At 50.7% G+C, this 20,496-nt stretch overlaps 1 protein-coding gene across 2 annotated transcripts; it reads left to right on the top strand.

Annotated features, from left to right (window-relative positions):
- The first annotated feature begins 1,343 nt into the window (after positions 1-1,343).
- Positions 1,344-19,661, top strand: LOC107652074 (zinc finger protein 501-like). 2 transcript variants are annotated; one of them, XM_056821232.1, is made up of 5 exons: positions 1,345-2,967; positions 3,354-3,431; positions 4,105-4,231; positions 4,478-4,558; positions 10,862-19,661. In XM_056821232.1, the coding sequence occupies exons 1-5, from the start codon at positions 2,848-2,850 to the stop codon at positions 12,088-12,090; spliced, it is 1,635 nt and encodes a 544-aa protein (XP_056677210.1). In that variant the 5' UTR covers positions 1,345-2,847; the 3' UTR covers positions 12,091-19,661. The 2 variants fall into 2 exon arrangements, with proteins under 2 accessions (XP_056677211.1, XP_056677210.1); XM_056821233.1 differs by lacking the exon at positions 3,354-3,431 and having other exon boundaries at positions 1,344-2,967.
- Positions 19,662-20,496: the final 835 nt, after the last annotated feature.

Here is a 20,496-nt window from a genome sequence, read left to right as displayed (position 1 = left end):
GCAGGCAAGGAAACTGAAGACTCAGTCTCAGTCACTGAGAAATCTTGTGCCAGTGAGCTTTGAGCCACACATCATTATGAACCTCCTGGAGGCATCTCCCACCTTCTCCACCAGAGGGAAGCTATGAGAGCACCCCCCTCCACCTATGTTTAAAGGTTGTATACAAGGAACACAGCAGATTGGCTCAGAGGGAGCACCAGGAAGTTGCGGAAAGAGAAACATGCCAATGTTTGAAAAAGCCAAGAAGTGGAAGTGGGGGGTAGGAGGCCATTCCAGACAGTCTTGCTGGGGGGCACTGAGAGATGGGAGTATCCCAGGCAAGACAGAATGAGGGTTAGACTGCATGGCTCAGAGTGCATGGAGGACCCTGGAGAGGTTGGAGGGGACAAGGCTTGGAGGTGAGAGGGAGTCTGTGGCATGGGCATTTTGCCCCCAAAACTATAAAACTGTTTCAGGCAAACTGTAAGCGAGGCAACTCCTTTGCTCACTTCTATCCTTGTGACTCCTAACCCAAAACATCTGATAACTCCTATATAAGACCCTGAAAGGATTATCCTCCTTGAATTGTGCTTTACATTTCAGATGGACAGAGCAATGCACCTTCAGGCTGTGCCTTGATACCATTGGGCTGTGTCTCAGACATCCATCTGTCCCCTAAACTATGAGGGTCACCCCCTATGTCTCTAGGCAGACCCCCCCCCCCACTGCATGCCTCAGTGTTTGCCACTCTAGTCACTGTATTTTATTGTTTCAAACGTTTTCATTTTATATTTTGAATTTTTGTAATTGTATGTTTTGCACTTGCCTTTGTGCAAGTATGTTTTCATTGAAATTTCTTTCCTTTGATTTATATCCCAAGTGCAGGTTAGCATACATAAGGTGTAGCAATAAGAATAGAATAGTAAGATTAATACTATTTTTTTTGAAATATAATAATAATGTTAGGTATAGCTTTAGAATTACATAGAATAGCGAGCATAGGGGATGGATTTTTTATCTCTCCATATGCTCAATGGGGGGAAATTATAAGGATGATATTAGAAACTGAGTCTTGTTACATTAGTTTAGAGATAAGATAAGAAGTATAGAAGCTGGCTTGAAAAAGAATTGGAGTTTCAAACAGAGCTAAGTGTCACCTTCAAGTCTAACGGTTTTTCTGTGTGGCAGTTGGTCTCTGGTAGTTGGCAGTCACTCACAGAGACTTTCTCTCTGAGGGCTTAGAGGAGGGAACATCTTTGCTTCTCTCTCACCGTCTGAGGTAGAAGGAAAGGAGGGAAAGTCCTGAAGGAGCTTTGTGTTTTCTTTTTTCAACTTGGGAAACCCTATTGACTATTTCTGTCTTCATAAATTGGTTTCTATCTGAGAGGACCAAAGGAAAACCTGGTCTTTGGTTTGGACTCCGAGTCTGTTAGAGCTCACAGTCCTAACTTGGTTCTTGCTGAGGCTCAGCCAGCAGCTTTTGTTATTTTTATAACTTGGAGACAAAGTTAAGAATTAAATACTTTGTATAAGGATAATAGTGTTAAGTTTATTGTAGAACAGTGAAAAATTGGGTTAGTCAGATCAGGAAGGATCAGTGTAGCCTGTGGAAACAGGAGAAATGTCCTTTGTGGAACCAGGGAGTTTATTTTGGGTGAAGCCAGACTCCCTTAGGGTTAGAAGTCCTTTTCATCCTTATGAGTATTTCATTTTTCATAACAAAAGTCTCCTTAAGTGTCCTTGCACCAGCCCTGAAGGGAAGTTCACTTGTGAGCCTCACTTCCCTGATATAAGCTGAGGTCAGCTTGTAATTACAACAGCCCCCCACACCGCCCCCTCCCGTCCCCAGAACTGCCGTTCAGTGGGGGCGCCTTTCCATCCAGGCTCTTCCGCCTCCCGCCTCGCCTCGCTGGTCTCCTGGCCACATTCAACATGACTTTCTCAGTGAAGAAGTTCTCCTCTTTCTTCTGAAGCTCAGCTTTGGAATCCTGCGTCCATACCGAAGGTACCCTCCGGAACTTCAGCTCGGAGGGTCCCACAACAATGGGGAGGCGGCAGGCGCCCCTAGCAGCGTGGGCCGAAGTCCAAGGGAGGAGCCCTGAGGATTTCGCACAGGCCCTGCGTTCATTTGGTTCTGTCGGCTTTGATGCTGGACCCCATGGCTGATGAGGGCCGCTCCCTCGGCGCGCCGCCACCCCAGTGTTGGATTGGCCTTTCTTCACGGGCAGGTGACACGCCTGTGGGCTTTTTTACTTTGGGAGTCTGCAAGGAAGTCGCTTCCCTACACCTGGGGACCTCCCAACAGGGCGGGGGGGCTGGAGTCCGTCTCAGGGAGCACCCAGGCCAAGCAGGGGCCTCCTTGGATCAGCACGAAATCGCAGGCAGGCATTTTATAGGTGAGGAAACTGAGGCCAGCGCCGCTCCGAGCCTGGGTCTTCTGAACCCCGGCTAGAGGCCGCTTAGTGCTGGGGGGCTGGAGGGGGCCCCAACGTCCAGAAGTCCCTCTGCAGCCTCCAAGAGCCATCCGTGTCCGGCCCGGACCAGATTCTTGCGGCACAGAGCCCCGAAGTGACCCAAGGCCGGCCTGGGACCCCGGCAGTGATCTAGAGAAAGAGAGGCTCCCCGCCATCCTCCAGGGAGGGAACCGAGGCAAAGCCAGACCGCTGCAGGGGGCCGAGACCGAGCCCACGTGGGAGCCGCTCTGACCGCAGCATCAGGGGAGAAGCGCGCTCCGCCCAGCCTCACCTCCTATCCACCTCTCTCGCCTGGCGGAGGGTCTGAGCACGCGCAACAGGCCGCTCCCGTCTCCGGACTACGTTTCCCAGGAGGCTCTTGGCGAATTCTGGGCCGAGTTCCGGCGCAGTTACCATGGAAACATTTCCGCTCCCTCCCGGATTCTCGTCATCCCCTGCATCGTCTGCGGCCTCGGCTCAACTCCGCCCTCAGCCGCCGCTGTCGTCGCAGCCCGAGCCCCAGTCTGGGGCCAGGGTGAGTGGGGTTACGAGGCCGGGCTGGGCCACTAGGTCCCTGACACCTGTTTCCGTAACCTTGGGGACTGGGAATGGGTGCGGGGAGGCGGCAGGACAGGCTGGTGGCGGCGCGCGTGCGCAGTTCTCGCCCTGCCCTCTCGGCGAGTCACGCCCCCATTGGCCCCCATTGGCCCCCCGTGGCCTCCAAGCCAATCAGCAGCGCCCTTTCTTGGGGCCTCGGTGAAGTGGCCCGTGCTGCCCCTTGGCTGTCTAATTAAGACCCGGGGATTGGCCCCCTTCCCCTTCGCTGGATCGGAGTGACTTCCCTCCCGTGGCCTCCGCCCCCCCCTTCACCCTTCTGGTGGGGAGACTTGGCTTAAAGAACGACCGTCCCCCCGTCCGCAGCTGGGCCCCGCCGGAGGAGAAGGCGACGAAGAGGAGGCGATGGCCCCCGTGCTGCTGACAGCCCCGGGCCCCCGCCAGGTGAGCCGAGGGGGTTCCGGATCGAGCGGGGCCGGGCAGGAGAAGCAGAGCCCCGCCCCTTCCCAGCCAGGGTGGGTGGGCGGGGGCGGCCCAGAGCCTGCTGGGAAGAGGCCCGAGACCCCCCCCCGCAAGTGCCCTCGGACGTCCAGCTCTGGCCCCCTCTCCGTTCTCCTGAGAGTGACGGTGTCCGGAGAGATGGAAGGAGGGGCTCTTGTTCTCCCCGTTTTCCAGATGAGGAAACTGAGGCACGGGGAAGTTCAGTCAGTCATCTTGGAGTCAGCACGGGGCTTGGCCACAGCTAGGAAGGGAGTTCGGATCCGAACTCGCCGCTGGCCCCCACCCAGGAGCCAAGGGGGGATGACGGGGGCTGGCTGTCCTGGGTTCTTCCTCGGGGCTCCATTCAGCTTGTGGGGGGGAAGGGCTGCTGGGGGTGCTCCCTGAGGCCCCTCCGGCAGGCAGGCGATCCATGGGCTTTCTCTGTCAAGAAATGACCACCCAGAGGGGCTGCTGCTGTTACTCTCGGCCTGGCCGGGGCTTCAGGGGGCAGCCCTGGACCTCGGGCGGGCCGGAGAAGGCGCCTGCAGGGAGGAGGGGGACCGGCTGTCCCGAAGGAGCTCTGCGCCGTGTGGAGTCCAGCGGGAGGGCTCTGGGCAAGCACAGTCTGCCTTTGCAGGCCTCGCTGACGTTCCGGGACGTGGCCGTGGACTTCACCCCGGAAGAGTGGGGGCGCCTGGACCCCTCGCAGAAGGCTCTGTACCGGGACGTGATCCTGGAGAACTACAGGAACCTCGTGTGCCTGGGTGAGGAGGGGCGGGGCTCCGGGTAGCTTGAGGCCCCTCCCCCGGAAGTCTCTACCAATGGGGGGCGGGGCGGGGCGGGATCTCTACAGGCACGCAGGCACTCGTCCTCGTCCTCAGCGGAGGGACACATTTCCTGCCCTTCATAGCCTCGGTCTCCTGGGCTCCTCCCGCGGGTCCCTCCTCGCCCCCCACCCTTTCCTGCAAGGGAGGGGCCGGGCTCCAGCTGTTCCCCATTTTCCCGGGCAGGACTCGCAGCTTCCAAACCAGAAGTGATTGAGCAGCTGGAACGAGGGGAAGCTCCTTGGACGCCCGAGAGCGCCTGCCCAGGTGAGTGCGCGCAGCCCGGGCTTCCACTGAGGCCGTCTGAAACTTGGAGGCCCAAATGGTGGCCCTGGGGGGGAGGAGCGAGAAGCTGGAGGGAGAAGGGGGGCGGGGGGGACAGGGAGAGACAGAGAGACAGAGAGACGGAGAGAGAGACACAGAGAGAGAGGGAGAGAGAGAGACACAGAGACAGAGAGAGAGAGACAGGGAGAGAGAGAGGGAGACAGAGAGAGAGAGAGACAGACAGAGAGAGACAGACAGAGAGAGAAAGAGACAGAGAGGGAGACAGAGAGAGAGAGACAAGAGAGAGAGAGAGACAGAGAGAAAGAGAAAGAGAGAGACAGAGAGGGAGAGAGAGAGAGAGACAGAGAGAGGGGGGGGAGGGAGACAGAGAGAGAGACAGAGAGAGAGAGAGACAGAGGGAGAGAGAGAGAGAGAGAGAGAGACAGAGAGAGAGACAGAGAGAGAGAGAGACAGAGAGAGAGAGGGAGAGAGAGAGAGAGACAGAGAGAGAGAGAGAGAGAGAGGGAGAGAGAGAGAGAGACTGGGGGAGGGCGCGGCTCTGAGCCTCCTGGCGCCAAGCCCATTGGCTCGCTGCTGCCTAGGAAATCTGGGCAGCAGCACTGCCCACCGCTGCGCTCTTCAGTACTTGGTGGAGGCTGGACAGGAGCGGAGCATCAGGCTAGTGTGGAGGTCCAGAGAGGAGGAGAGCGGCATCGCCCCAGGTGGTTGGAGGGGGAGATGCGGAGGGAGGCGGCGCCGGGACCGCCTGGATGAAGGGCTTGTTGGGTGCTCCGTGCGGAGGATACAGAGAAGGAAGAGACACCCGTCGCCCCGGGAGCTCACGTTGGGGGGGGAAGAACACATAATGGGGAGTCTTGAGAGGAGCCGGAGAGGGAAGAAGGGGGGGCGCCGAGCCCCTGAAGGCCGTCATGGAGTCCTGCTCTGGGGAAGCTTTAGGAGTGTCGCTATGGGCGGCCGCTGTGCGCAGGCCCTGAGGACGGAGGTCAGGCAGCGGGTGAGCCACCAGTGCTAACCTGAAGGAGCCAGCGGGCCCGGGCGGTGGGCCCTCCTCGGTGCCGTCTCCTGGTGCTCTTGTATCCGCTGCTGTTTCAGTAGAGTGAAAACCCGCCTCGGAGGTGCCCCCTGAAATGGCCCCAGCATGCACCGGACTCCTGGGAACAGCGTGGTTTCTCGCTGGGGTCACTTCCGGGGGTGCAAGTCCACGAGTGGGGCCCAGCGAGGCTCAGTCGTTCCAAGATGGATGTGAGGCTCTTCGTGCCCTCCTGGCAGCCTGGAACGTGCCCCCTGGATGATCTCTGCTAACGCCATTTCCGGATTCGCCGGGCTGACGGTCTGCCTGTGGGCGAGGGAGGACCTCCCCGGAAGGCTGTCCAGAGTGTTGTCCAGCCTCGCCCAGAGGGCTCTTCCTTCGTGGCAGCTGGTGGCCGATTCCCCGCCCCAGCCAAGAGCGCAGGGAGGAGCTTTCTGGTCTGCCCCGTTTCCTTCATGGGAAGCAGCAGACAGCAGCCCCACACACGCCCTGTCCTGGAGCTCCTGGGAAGGGGTTGACCTCGCCGTGGATGACGCCCAGATTCCTGTCGGGAGTGGCCGAGGCTCCCGGGGACAGCGACCCCCGCCCATGGGGTCCTTGGCTCTGGGGCGCCCTCTGTCCCTCCGTGCCCTTGTAGTCAGCCTCCTCCCGCTCCTGCGCTCTCTGGCATTCTCGGGGCTCACACCGCGCAGCTCTTCCTGAGAGTCAGAGACTGCTCGTGTTGGTCCTCAGTCCCTCCCTCCTCTGCGGCTTCTGGAGCAATCACGGCACTCCTCGGAGGCTCCGTCGTGGCCCAGAACAAGCGCCTCTTGGTGCACACCTGGAGGAGGTCCCTGAAGACAGTCGGAGTCCAGGGCTTGTGGGTGCCCAGGGCGGCCCCCGTGATGGGATGGATGAATCTGTGCAGAGCGGTAGAGCTGTTGGACTGCAAAGCCTGCGGCCCTCAGACCCCAGGGAGCCTGGCCAGGCCCTCCTCTCTGTCCACTTCCGGGCTGGACCATCGCCATCGCCGGGCACTCACGGGCTGCCTCCGCCGCCTCTCCCTGGAGTCCAGATCGCTCAGGGGCACCAGAACCACCTCCGACAGCACGTACAGGAACGCGGGCTGGCCAGCCACAGAGAGGAGAGCCGGGGTCCCTTTTAGGGGAGCCCCCCCTTTGGTCCGGGCCTCTCTCCTGAGGAGCTGCTCCGCATCCAAGTCTTGGCGTCCCCACAAGGGACCGTTTTATACAGACACGAAGCACGTCCCAAAGAGAGTCGTTATTCCCATTCGGAAAAGGAAATGCTGAGTGCAAGCATTCATCGTAGAAAGCTTAGAACAGAACTCAGCAGCCCCTTTGGGACGCCCACAGTCACCCCTGTGGGCAGAGCCCCTTCCCCTTGCCCCTCTGCATTTCCTCCCAGGCTTTCCCCCTTGCCATCTCCTCCCTGGATATGTAGGCAGTGCTCACCATGCAGGCTTCCTCCCGATACTCGGGGAGGCTCCTGCTGCGGCCCATTAGGTGCGAGGCCTTGTGCTGAGCACTTTATAAATAGTCTCTCCCTTGGTCCTGACAGTCATTCTGGGATGCTGTGGTGATCCCCATTTTCCAGTTGAGAAAACTGAGGCAGGCCATGGGAGTGGCCCAGGGTCAGACAGCTGGTGTCTCAGTTCAATTTCAACTCCGGTTTTCCTGACTCCAGACTCGGTGTCCTCTCCACTGGCACACTGGTTGTCCCTTAGGTACAGAACCCCCCATCAAAGGAAAGGATCCCAGGAATGAGGTGGCCTTCTCCCAAGCACAGGCTTGTCTAGTGTCATGTGTTTCTGGTCACGTGCATGTGGAGTATTTGACCCTCTAGACAGCTCACAGTCCTCATATTTCGTTATACAATTTCTTTCCTAGTTTGTTGTTTCCCTTCTGATTTTGGTTGCATTGGTTTTGTTTGTACAAAACCTTTTTAATTTAATACAATCAAAATTATTCATTATACATCTTGTCATGTTTTTTATCTCTTGCTTGGTCTTAAATTCCTTCCTTTCCCAGAGATCTGACAGGTATACTGTTCTACGTAAACCTAATTTAGTTACCGTTTCCCTCTTTACATTTAACTCATTTATCCATTTTGAACTTACCTTAGTATAGGGCGTGAGATGTTGATCTAAATCTAATTTTTCCCGTTCTGTTTTCCGTTTTCCCAGCAATTTTTGTCAGATAGTGAGTTCTTATCCTTAAGGCTGGGATCTTTGGGTTTATCAAACACCAGCTTGCTGAGGGCCTTTACTCTCTTCTAATTCCATTGATCCACCCTTCTGTCTCTTAGCCAGTACCAGGTCATTTGGATGATCACTGCTTTATAGTACAGCTTAATCTGGTGTTGCTATTGCTGGGCCCCCATCCTTCATGACGTTGTGTTTTTCATGAGTTCCCTTGATATTCTTGATCCTTTGTTCTTCCAAATGAATTTTGCTATTATTTTTCTTAGTCTATAAAATAGATTTTTGTTAGTTTAATAGTACAGCACTGAATAAGTAAATTAATTTGGGGGATTGTTATTTTTATTTTATTATCTCATCCTACCCATGAACAATTCATGTTTTTCCAATTGTTTAGATCTAGTTTAATTTGTATGAAAAGTAATTTGTAGTTGTATTTATATAATTCCTGAATTTGTCTTGGCAGGTAGATTCCAAAATATTTTATATTGTCTAGCATGATTTTAAATGGAGTTTCTCTTTCAAATTCTTGCTGCTGAGTTTTGTTAGAAACCTATAGAAACGCTTATTATTTAAGTGGGTTTATTTTGTATCTGCAACGTTCCTAAAGTTATTCTTTCCACTAGCTTTTTAGTTGATTTTCTCAGATTCTCTAAGTATGCCATCATCTCATCTGCAGAGTGATAATTTACTTTCCTCCTTGCCTACTTTAATCCCTTCAATTTCTTTCTCTTTTCTAATGCTAAAGCTAGTATTTTTAATACAATATTAAATAATAGAGGTGATCATGGGCCTCTTACTTCACTCCAGATCTTATTGGGAAGGCTTCTAATTGTCCCCATTGCTGATGATACTTGTTGATGGTTCTATTTTCATTATTTTTTATCTTATTTAATTAATTAATTTAGAATATTTTCCCATGGCTATAAGATTCATATTCTTTCCCAGCCCTTCCCCAATCCCCCTCCCATAGCCAATGCACAATTCCACTGGGTTTTACATGTGTCACTGATCAAGACCCATTTCCATACCATTGATATTTGCACTAGGGTGATCGTTTAGAGTCTAAATCCCCAGCCATATCCCCATCAACCATTGTGATCGAGCAGTTGTTTTTCTTCTGCATTTCCGCTCCCACAGTTCTTTCTCTGAATGTGGAGAGTTTCTTTCTCATGAGTCCCTCAGAATTGTCCGGGATCATTGCGTTGCTGCTAGTAGAGAAGTCCATTACATTCGATTGTAGCACAGTGTATCTTGCTGATGGTTTTAAATAAATACTACTTACTATTTTAAGGAAAGGCCCTTCTATTCCTATTCTTTCAAGTGTTTTCAATAGGAATGAGAGTTGTATTTTATCAAAGGCTTTTTCTGCATCTATTGAGATAATCATGTGGTTCTTGCTGGTTTGCTTGTTGATGTGGTCAATTATGTGGATGGTTTTCCTAATATTGAACCAGCCCTGCATTCCTGGTATAAATCCCACCTGGTCATGGTGAATAATCCTTGTGATATATGGTTGTAGTCCAAGAGAGAGAATTTAGAGACAGAAGAGTGCCCAAGACAGACACCTGAGGCACCTGTGCTAAGAGGGCAGGAAACTGAGAAAGCAGTCAGACACAAGAAGAGAGAACTGAGAGAGCAGAGGGAAGCTAGGCAGCTCAGCAGGGAGAGATCTCCCAGGACAACAGCAGAATCCATAGTAGATGCTAAGGCTGGGTGAAGAAGAGAGATGGTGGCAGACACACGTCAATCGAGGAAGAGCCATAGCATTGTAGGACAGCTGTGAGGGCCAGCTTCAGAGATAGGTATGTGTGGTGGTTCTGGGTCCAATCATACTGCGACTACTATGGCTGACTAGTGGGTGCACAGCTGGGACAAGAGGTCCAGAGACTGTGGCATGGTCAGGCCGTGATGAAATCACCAAGAGCGACAGTGTCGGGAGGAAAGGGTCTCTAGGGCTAAGCCTTGGGGGCTGCCATCATTGGGGGGCACAGTCCATTGAACAGAAGAGAGTGAGAAGTAACAGTCCAGCAAGCAAAGCACGAGTGAGAGAGAAACGCTACCAAAACCCACGGAGGAGAGAAAGAGGAATAGCATTTGAACAATAAGCTGGAAGTCAGATTACAAACGGCTAAGAAATGAGAGGCCCTAAATGGTGGCCATCCAGTCCCTGTTTAAATCTTGATTGAAAAGCAGACCATTCATGTACAAGTTAGGAGATCTCTGTTCAAGTCCTGGCTCTGGGACTAGTTAATTGTCTGGCCCTGGCCAAGTCTCATCCCGCCCCAGAGGTCTCTCGTACCCCTCCATTGTAGGATTCTGTGAGTGAGATGACCTGATTTGGGGCAAATCTGATTATTGGAGCATAGAACATCACATTATTACTATTTATTATTGCTCTAAAATAACAATTATTATTTTTTTCTTTAAACCTTTCCCTTCTGTCTTAGAATCAATCCTGGGTATTGGTTCCAAGGCAGAGGAGCAATAAGGGCTAGGCAGTGCAGGTTAAGTGACTTGCCCAAGGTCATACAATGTGGAACTCTTTGAAGTCAGATTTGAACCCAGCACCTCCCATCTCTACGTTTGGCTCCATCGATTGAGCCCCCTAGAGCTGCCCCCAACAACGATTTCTATCGCACTCCTCTGATCCTTTCAACAGCCCTGGGAGGTGGGCACTGTTTTTAAGCACCATTTTACAGCTGAGAGGAAGTTCAGTTACTTGCCCTTGAATACACACAGATCATTCATAGCTGAGGAAGAATTTGAATGCAAGCCTTCTTGACTCCAAGTCTAACATTTTCTCCATCATAACACATTACCAGTGGTGACCTTAAGCAAGTCATTAAGCCTCAGTTTCCTCCTTTGTAAAATATTATAACTGAGTTGTGAGGGTGAGTTTGAAGGCTCTTTGAATATCCCATAAATGACTACAGACATTAGATATCATCGTTATTTGTTCTACGTTTGAGTCTGACAGTCATTTTTCCTGAGAGATGGCAAAAACTAAGTGTACACCAGGGGAAGGGAGGATGTTGACCCTTTTTCTTTTTTTCAGATTCAGAAACTGGATCAGAAACCAAGGAGTCCGCTCCAAAGTTGGGCCGTGCCTTGGAAGACTCATCCTGGGAGCGACTCCCAAGGGATGGTCCCTATGTGTCCCTGCTAGGAGAAGCCTGGGAATGGAAGGCTGGGTTAGGTATGGATCAGATGAAGGACAAACCTTCGAGGAGGGGGAGAGACCCCCAGAGGAAGCCCCCTCATGAAGTGCGAGGCGAGGCACATCGGAGCGCTGGTGACAGCTGCAGCCCCGAGTCTGGCCTGTTTCCCCAACAACAAGTCTCTGTAGTCGAGACTCTCTACAAATGTGACATCCACAGAAGAAGCCTCAGTCTGGCTTCGGAGCTCAGTCAGTGTGGCGGAATCTGCTCCAAGAAGATGTTCTCCAAGCAGAAGGAATGTTACAGCTCGGGTCTTCCTGAGCATCCCCAGATGCATCCTGAAGAGAAGCCTTGTGGATGTGATGAGTTAGGGAAGGCCTTTGACCAGAGCGTCCATACAGGAGGGACATTCCCAGGTCAGACGACTCGTCGCGAAGAGAGACCCTATGAATGTCATGAGTGTGGGAGGGCCTTCAACCACGTGTCCTCCCTCAACTCCCATCAGAGGACGCACACTGGGGAGAGACCCTATGAATGTAATGAGTGTGGGAAGGCCTTCTGCCGGAGCACCCACCTCATCGAACACCAGACCATTCACACCGGGGAGAAACCCTACGAGTGCAGCGAATGTGGGAGGGCCTTCCGCCAGAGCGCACAGCTGACGCGCCATCAGAGGATCCACACTGGAGAGAAGCCCTACAAATGTCACGAATGCGGCAAGGCCTTCAACCACAGCTCTTCCCTCACTTCCCATCACAGGATTCATACTGGAGAAAGACCCTACGAATGTAATGAATGCGGCAAGGCCTTCAACCACTTTTCTTCCCTCACTTCCCATTACAGAATTCACACTGGAGAGAAACCTTATGAGTGTAGCATCTGCGGCAAGGCCTTCTACCACAGCTCGTCGCTTACATTCCATTCCAGAATTCACACGGGCGAGAGGCCATATGAGTGCAATGACTGTGGGAAAACCTTTAATCACATTTCCTCCCTCATTTCCCACCATCGCATTCACACCGGAGAGAAGCCCTACGAGTGCCACCATTGCGGGCGGGCCTTCCGCCGGAGCACCCATCTCAGCCGACATCAGGTCGTGCACACTGGAAGCAAGCCCAGTGAGTGACGGAGGCGTGGGAGGCCTCTTGCTTAAGAAGGTCAGAAAGGCAAAGCCTTGTGAATGTAATCAGTGTCCACAAGATCTCACGGAGCACGCTTTACTGACAGTTCGTTGTCAACCAAAACGCAGTCCATTGATGCAGCACGCACCCATCTAGTTTCAGCATTGGCTCTTCCAAATCTTCTCTCGGGTTCCTTGCCATCTCTGTCCTATGTCGAAAAGAACTGGTGATCTGAGAGGCATCCCTTCAACCTCACTTCTCCAGAATTCTCAGAATCCTCAAGTATTCTCTCTTCTCTCTAAGGGGCTTGCTAGGATCTTCCCCTAACAGTACTTCTCTCTGCCTCTCTATCTCTCTGTCTCTGTCTCTCCTTCTCTGTCTTTCTCTGTCTCTGTCTCTCTCTCTTTCTCTCTCTCTTTCTCTTTCTGTCTCTCTCCCTCTCCCTCTCTCCTTCTCTCTCTGTCTCTCTCTTTCTGTCTCCCTTCCTCTCTCTCCCTCTCTCTCTCCCTCTCTCTCTTCCTTCCTCTCTCCCTCTTTCCCTCTCTCTTTCCCTCTCTCTCCCTCCCTCTCTCTTCCTCTCTCTTTCCATCTCTCCCCCTCTCTCTCCCCCTCTCTCCCTCTCTCTCTTCTTCCCTCTGCCTCCCTCTCCCTCTCTCTCTCCCTCTCTCTCTCCCCCTCCCTCCCTCCCTCTCTTCCTCCCTCTCCCTCACTCTCCCTCTCCCTCTCCCTCTCCTTCTCCTTCTCTCTCTCTCTCTCCCTCTCTCTCCCTCTCTTTCCCTCTCTCTCTTCCTCCCTCTCCCTTACTCTTCCTCTCCCTCTCTCTCTCCCTCTCTTTCCCTCCCTCTCTCTCCCTTTCTCTCTCTCCCCCCTCTCTTTTCCATCTTCTCCCTCATTCCCCCCCTCATCTTTAGTCTACTTTAAAAATAAATGAATGAAAGCATACACTCTCCCCACAGCCCTTTCACCTACCATTCTATATCCTTTGTCTCTCATTGCCAAGCTACTTGTAAACGTTTCTGATAGCTGTTGCCCCTAGTTACTTGCTCTGGGAGTTCTGCCCCCTTTGAAATCTGTTTTTCCTCTCAAGCCCCGCTGAATAATTGCAAGTAGCTTCTTCATTGTACCTCCCAAGGCCTGTTGGCCTGGCCCTCATCTTTCATCTCCTATAGCCCCAAGTAGTCTGTGCTCTTTTCTTTCTAGATTCTCTCTCCTTCCAGCATCTTTAGCTTCTTCTTTTGTCTCCTTTGCTGATCCCTCCTTTCACCAACCCCTTACGATGGCTGTTTTCCAAGGTTTGGGCCCTTGGGCTCTTTGGGAATTACAGTCGGTCCCAAGGCTTCTGAGTCATCCTTCAGAAGTGAGTGACCCATTCTGTCCAGCTCTCACTTTAGTGTGTGGTACATCACGGTCATGAATTGCTTTGATTTGCTTTCCTTTCTGTCTCTGGTGTCACAATTCATGCCTTCCCATGTTTGAAAGTTTGATTGTTTTTATTTTACAATTTTTTAATTAATAATTGCTGTTACAACTCCTTTACTTCCAAATGTATCCCTCTCCTACCTTCCTGCTCTGGAGAGCCTTCCCCGGTAGCAAAACCAGGCCACCTGTGAGCAGAGTCTGACAGTGTGTGCAGGGTTTGTTCCCACAGCCCTCTACTCCGACAGAAACGGGAGACCTCTCTTCTCTTCTCTTCTCCCTTTGTGGCAGCCATGCTTGGTCATGTAGTCACGCAGAATTCAGTGGTGGTTTCTGGGTGTTTTTCCTCCTGTTCACATTGTTGTCATCACTGTGCGTTTTGTTGTTGTTGTTCTGCTCACTTTGCATCAGTTATTTCATCTGTCTCATACTTCTCTGAATTCTTCATCTTTAGAATTGTGCTGTACTAATACTCGTTGTTTTCACCATCTCCTCAGTTACTGGGGGAATCATTTCCAATTTTTGCTACCACAGAAAGTTTTTTAATTAGTCTTTTGACCTATTTGGGACCTTTTTATCTATCTTTGATGTCCTTAAGCAGTGGGATCTCTGAGTCAAAGGGGACCCGGACATTCCAGCATTTTCATAGCATAATTCCAAATTCCTTTCTGGAATGGTTGGACAAGCTAGTAGCGACACCAACTGTGCATTAGTTTACTTGTCTTTCTCGAGCTTCTCCAACACTGCTTCCAGGTATTAGCACTTTTGTCATCTTTGTCAGCTTTCTTTAGAGTTGGTTTGATTTGCATTGGGGTCTTTTCGTAGTTTGAAATTGTTCTTTTGAAAATGGTTCATAGTGTTTCATCAATTGAGAAGTGGCTCGTCATTTTATGTATGTTAGTTCCCGTGTACTTTGGATTCATCTTGTTTGTTGTTAAGCCATTTCACAACCGATTCTTCTTGGCCCCATTTGGGGTTGTCTTGGCAAAGAGCCTGAAGTGGAGTGGCGTGAATTTTGAAATCAGACCCGTACCAGAGATGATTAATGCAAGATGTTTTGCCCAGTTGACAGCTTCCTTTTTTATTGTCGTTGCTTTGGTTTTATCTGTGCACAATTTAAAAAATATTCTATTGAATCTTTTTATAATAGCTTCAGTCCCTTGTTTGCTCAGAGATCTCCTCCTTTGCCATAGCTCTGAAAGGTACCTGATCTGACCCTGTTCTCATTTTTCATATTCTGGTTCGAGAGCCACTTGGGGTTTATTTTTGTGTTTGGTATAAGAAGTTGTTCTAAAGTCCATTTCTGCCAAGTGCTTTCCCAGCACTTCTATTTTCCCCCGAGTAATTGGCTGTCATTCATTGCTATTCCAGTTCTCAGGAATCATTTGTGCCTGACTGTTCCTTGTCTAATCTTTTCAGGGTGTCCTCTTGAATTCCTCTTTGTTCATTGCCTCTAGTATCTAAATGGTGACCAAGGCCTATTGATTTTCCCTCCCAGACTATTCTGTTTCTCCCTTCCTCTCTTTTCCTATTGTTACTACCCTTTTATTCTTCACATCACCTGCCTATAGCCAGGTCTTTCCTTGTCTACTTTCTTCCCCCTCTAATCCCCCTTCCATTCACTCACAAGCATTTATCAGCAGTTTTCTGTATTCCAGGCAAGGGGCTAAGCTGGAGGGATATAGAGACCAAAATAAAACATTTCCAGCTCTTCGGGAGGTTCCGTTCTAGTGAGGGGAAACAACACAAATGCTGATAAGGAAGTATAAAATAAAATCCTATAGAGTCAAGCATGGGTGGGGAGACCCCAGCCCATAGCCCCAGTTAGGGGGTAGAATTTTAACTGGGCTTCGAAGGGACTGATATAGAATAATAAACTGAGGGAAACTATTGCTGATTGAAATAGATAGGTAAACTGAGGGGAGACTGTTTCTCTTTGCAATGACTGCTATTCTCTGGCTTGTGACTAGAGAGTGTTGCTATAGGAACCTGAGGCTGCTTATTGATAATGGAGGTAGGAATGAGAAATGCTGAGGGATGCTGATATACAGAGAAGCCTTTACATAAGGGAATTGCTCTAGATAGATACTGGGGGATACTCTGGGGTTTGCCTACTGATCCCTCTTGATGGCTGATGGATCAATCTATTTCCTAACCTCCTCCCCCCTTCACTCCCTCCCTTTTCCAACCCTCTCCACCCAGTTCTTCTTGAAGCCTTTGGCTCCTTTCCTCCCCACTTGAGTAAACTATAAAGATACTCCTTTCTTTCCTTTTCAAGTCAGGGGGTTTATTGGGATAACAGTATGGGAAACTGAGGTAAGAAGGATGAGGATTTCCCTAAACTACAAGGATAATTTTAGGGGGGTTTGAGGAAGTATTCCAGTCACAAACTGTAACTAAGACAATTAGAGAGATGGAGGACAACAGCTTTTAAATCTTCTTCCTTCTTCACCAAGAAAAGTCTCTTCTTCAGCCTGGCTTTCCTCCAATTCTTAGTCAGTAAAATCTCAAAGAGAGCAAAGCTCCAAAAGCCAAACGAAGCCCCCCAAGGGTCCTTCAGCCAGCTTCCACTTTTAGAGAGAAAATCCGATCTTCCTCCTAGCCAGCTCAACTCTCAAAGAGAGACTAAAGTCCCAAAGTTTCTCCCTTGATCAGCTTCCACTACTCAGAGCCAGAGACAAAGTCCAAAAGCCAAGTCTCTTCTCAGTGTGGCCAGCAAACCCCCAACTGCCACTCCTGGGAACATTCCGTTGGAACCTTCTTTCAATTGACAGCTAGGTTTCCAGCCTTGGGCCTTGCATCTTGGCCCACAAGTCCGGCAAAACCTCTCTTTCTTCATGGCTCTATCACAGGACCTGGGCCATTTCTAGTATAGGGAAGGACACAGGTGTGGGAGACGAGTACTGTGGAAGGAACCAGGAGACCAGCTTGAGTGCATGATGGGGAGTCAGGACAGGCTGGCTGCAGTGAGACCTTGAAGGACCTTGACTGCCAGGCAGTCGTTTATATTTTACTCTAGAAGCATTTGACCACTGCAGTCTCTTGAACAAGGGGCAACATCGTCAGCATTTGGGGTGAGGAAGGTGCGATCTCTTTGGCAGCTGTGAGAGGGAATGTTGGAGAGGGCAGAGAGACAGGCGGTCCAGAAGAGAGGTAATGAGGCCCACATCTAGCATAGTGACCCCACGAGCAGTGAGACGGGGTTGGAGCAGAGGCAGAATCAACAAGACATAGTAGCTGATGGGATGGCAGGGGTTCAGGACAGGGAAGAGATGAGAGTGAGTGCAATGGGGAACCTGGGTGACTGGAAGGAGGGCGGTAGTGGGGGCCAACATTTCTTGGAGTAAAACTACAGGGGAAGAGGGGCTCAAGAGTCCATTTGATGCAGAATAAAGTGGCATTTGTTTGAGAGACCAGTCAGAGAGGTAGCGGCCAGCTTAGGTTTGAAAACGAAATGTCCAGAAGAAGCCCGACAGGGAACAAAGTCAATGTCATTTTAAAGGCATGTCCAGGAGCTGCGCCAAGCCCTGGGGAGACCAGCGTCAAGAAGGAGCTGCCACCCTCAAACACAGAGACAGGCTGTAGGGAATAAACACAAGAGTAGCCAATTGCAGGCTAATCTGGGAGAAGGCAAAGGAGACATGAGGCATAGCCGGTGCACGGAGACAGAGACTGAGTTGCCAAAGGGTAAGGGGGGAGGAGGACCATCCAACAAGCCCAGAAACATAGCTTGTGAAGGACTTGAAAAGCCCACTAAAAAGGCTTGGGGAGCCTCCAGGCCATGGGACGCTGCCAGAGTATACTGAGTAGGGGGTGATGGGATCTCTTAAGGCAAATCCCCTTGGCCCCAACGATGATGACCTGGAGGAGGGAGAGGAGGGGTCAGTGTGAGTAGAGGGAAGGGACACAGATGGCCGGAATTGAGGGTGTCATTCTGAGAATGTGCACTTGGAACACTGCACGAAAGAGGGGGAAAGCTTGGAAAAGAGGCCTTTGGGCAGGACTAAGGAGTTCTGCTTTGGGCGGGTTGAGTTCAAGGATGCAGGACAGTAACCGAGAAGGGAGGGTGTGCCTGCAGGCATAGAGACATAGCCCAGAGACCTGTCCGGACATAATGTTTATACAGGCAGTGCTTCCCTGTTCAAGGGCCGCCTGCATCATTTGCCACAACCCAGAGAAGCAGGTCCTGAGGCACTGAGGAGGTAATGGGCTCATCTGAGGCAGGATTCAAATTCCAGTCTTCCTGCCTGGAGGACCAGCACCGTCCTACCACAAGCTGGGCCTGGAGTAGTTGTGGGACCTGACACGGGAGTTCTGCAGTGCCAGGCCCGGAGTGGGCCTCCCCTGGCGTGGAGGTGAGTATGGTATGCCCCTGTGAGAATGAGGGCTAAACTGAGTGAGCTGAGGCCAGAAGAGGAAGGGAGGGAGGGACCACAGAAAGGCTTTCTGGTTTGTTTTCCTCTCTGTGGAGAGGAGGGGGAGGATGGGAGGCCATCTGGGGTGGGGGTGGCAAGGGTGAGACCCGGCATCAGAGCAGGCAGAGCTGCCCAGTTCTCTGGAGGGAAGCACCTTTCCCCTGACAATGGCAAGGAAAATGCAGGACTTGTTGACCAGCGCAAGCGAGGCTGGAGTACGAGTACCTCATTGCCTTTGAACTTCAATCCCTGGTCCAGCCTCTGTTCCTGAAAGAACCATGTAATGGCTGAGTCCCAGAAGCCTTTCCTGCCCCCCTTTCTGCCGAGCATCTCCTGTCTGTCCTGTAGGGAGCTGCTCGGTGTTGTCTCCCACACCAATTAGACAGGGAGCTCCTTGAGGGACACGAGAGGCTCTTCTCAATGTCCCCCTACTGCCAGAGATCACATTGTCTCCTTGGGCAAAGGAGTTTGTAGTCTCTGCTGGTTCCCATGACAGTAGGTGATGATCAGCGATGTTTCTGTTGTAGCCCAGCGAGGTGGGGAGGTCGTGGTGGCCAGGAGCCAAGTGTAGAGCTTCTGAGGAACTTGCTCAGGTTTGTAGTGAGTGTCTGAGTCTGAAGCCACTGGGTGGCCCTGGTTTCAGATTCTCTCCACCTATTGCTCCCAGGCTCCCCTTTTCCAGCCTTGTCCTGGGTTCCTTTCCTTCACGTTTCAGGGTGTTCCCTCTGTTTGGGGCACCCTTTCTCCTGGTCCCTACCTGCTGCATTCCTGCAACTGCTCTATGGCTGTACTCAAATTTTTCACCTCTGTAAATCTGCCTTGATTCCCTTGGTCATTAATGACCTTTTCCCCACTCAGACCTGACAGAGCATTTAGTATTTTTGTATTAAAGTCATGCATAGTTTACCTAAGTGGTTAGAAGATGTGGACAAACATTTCTCCAAAGAGTTGCAGATTACTAATGACTACATGAAAGACTTCCCCAAATCACTAATGAGAGAAATGCAAACCAAATGAATCGGATGCTTAGCTCACACCCAGCAGTTTGACAAAGATGGTAAAAGATGGGGATGATTGGTTCTGCAGAGTCAGTGGAAAGACGGGCACACTGGTGCATTGTTGGTGAAGTGGTGAATTGGTACTACTGTTTTGGAAAGTAGTCTGGAATTCTGCAGTGACTAAAGTAACCATATGCTTTGACTGAGATTTCACTGCAAACCTATAACCCAAGTCACTCAGTGACAAAAAGAAAGACTCCATATACACAAAAATACTCCTAGCAGGACTTTTCATGGTAGCAGAGAACTGAAAACAAAATAGATGCCCATTCATCAGAGCAGGAGCTGTGACACATGAATATAATGCAATCTTACCAAGCTGGAAGAAATGACACATTGGAAGAACGCAGAGAAGCCTAGAAACTCCACGGAGCCAAGAAAACAAGGGACACGTTGACTCCCATGTGGAATGGAAATGGAGAGAGAACAACTGGAAATCAGTCCCAGGGAAGTGTTGGGAGTTTACTGTAAGGACCATCCGTGAGCCCAGAGAGCAGGGATGAGAAGACCTTTCCCCCTACACACCTGCAGAAGCCCAGAGATGTGACTGAAATATTGTGTGGGACCTGAGACTTTGATGTGGTTGAGCTGAGTTTTTCTTTCTTCCTTTTATGAGTCGGGAGGAATAGAGTGGGAAATGCAGAGAATATAAAAGCTATATCAATAAAATTTATTTTTTAAAAACTATATCTACCTATGGTATCATAAGGTTTATAAAAGCAGGAATTGTGCCTTAACTAAAAATTCTCCCCCTGGCACTGGACACAGTGCATTCTACCCAGTCAGAGACAGGGACTGGACTCGGAGATTTCACAGGTGTCAGGAACTCCCAGGTGAGGAAACTCCCTCTTTGCTTGCAGGGCAGTCTTCTCTGCAGCTGAGTCTTAGCAGGTTTTCCCAAAGTACTTGACTGGGTTCCTCTAGACTGAGTGTGTCAGCGGTGAGACTCAAGCTCAAGTTGGCCTGGCTTCCATTCCAGCATGATGCCCTTGGGAAAGCTGCTGTTTAATGAGTGTTCTGATTTTTGTTATTTATCAAATTTCCTACTGTGGAAAAGAGAGTTACTGAAAGAAATACAAGGACTGCATTTGCAGTGTTATCTCATGCAAAAAGGAGATAGAACTCTGGCTGCCAACAGAGGATGGGAATGGAATCTCCAGCTAAGAAAAGGAGCTGAGCAGTTGGAGATTCAGTCCTTGTATTTCCTTCAGTATTTCTCTTCCACACTGCCTAAAAAAGGTTTCACCTATACCTGATATGTGCACTTACTAAATGGCTGGTTTTCCAGGGCAGAGTCTCCCTAGATTTGTGGATAAACAACCTGGCCAACAGCTCTCTGTAATACCTCAACCCTGATGAACTCAATGGAAAGTTGCCCCCTGCCACCAGTCTCCTTTTACCTTCTGCCTAACCTGCACAGAAAACACCTTGATCTTTGCCGATTTTAAGGTATTTTCCTTAAATCTGTTGGCCTAAATCAGTGATGGCAAACCTTTTAAAGACCAAGTACCGTGACACCCCA

Source organism: Monodelphis domestica, chromosome 3, assembly GCF_027887165.1.
Source record: "Monodelphis domestica isolate mMonDom1 chromosome 3, mMonDom1.pri, whole genome shotgun sequence".
Classification (NCBI taxonomy): Eukaryota; Metazoa; Chordata; class Mammalia; order Didelphimorphia; family Didelphidae; genus Monodelphis; species Monodelphis domestica.
Note: the sequence above shows the minus strand (reverse complement) of the source record. Positions and strands in the feature narration are given on the sequence as shown.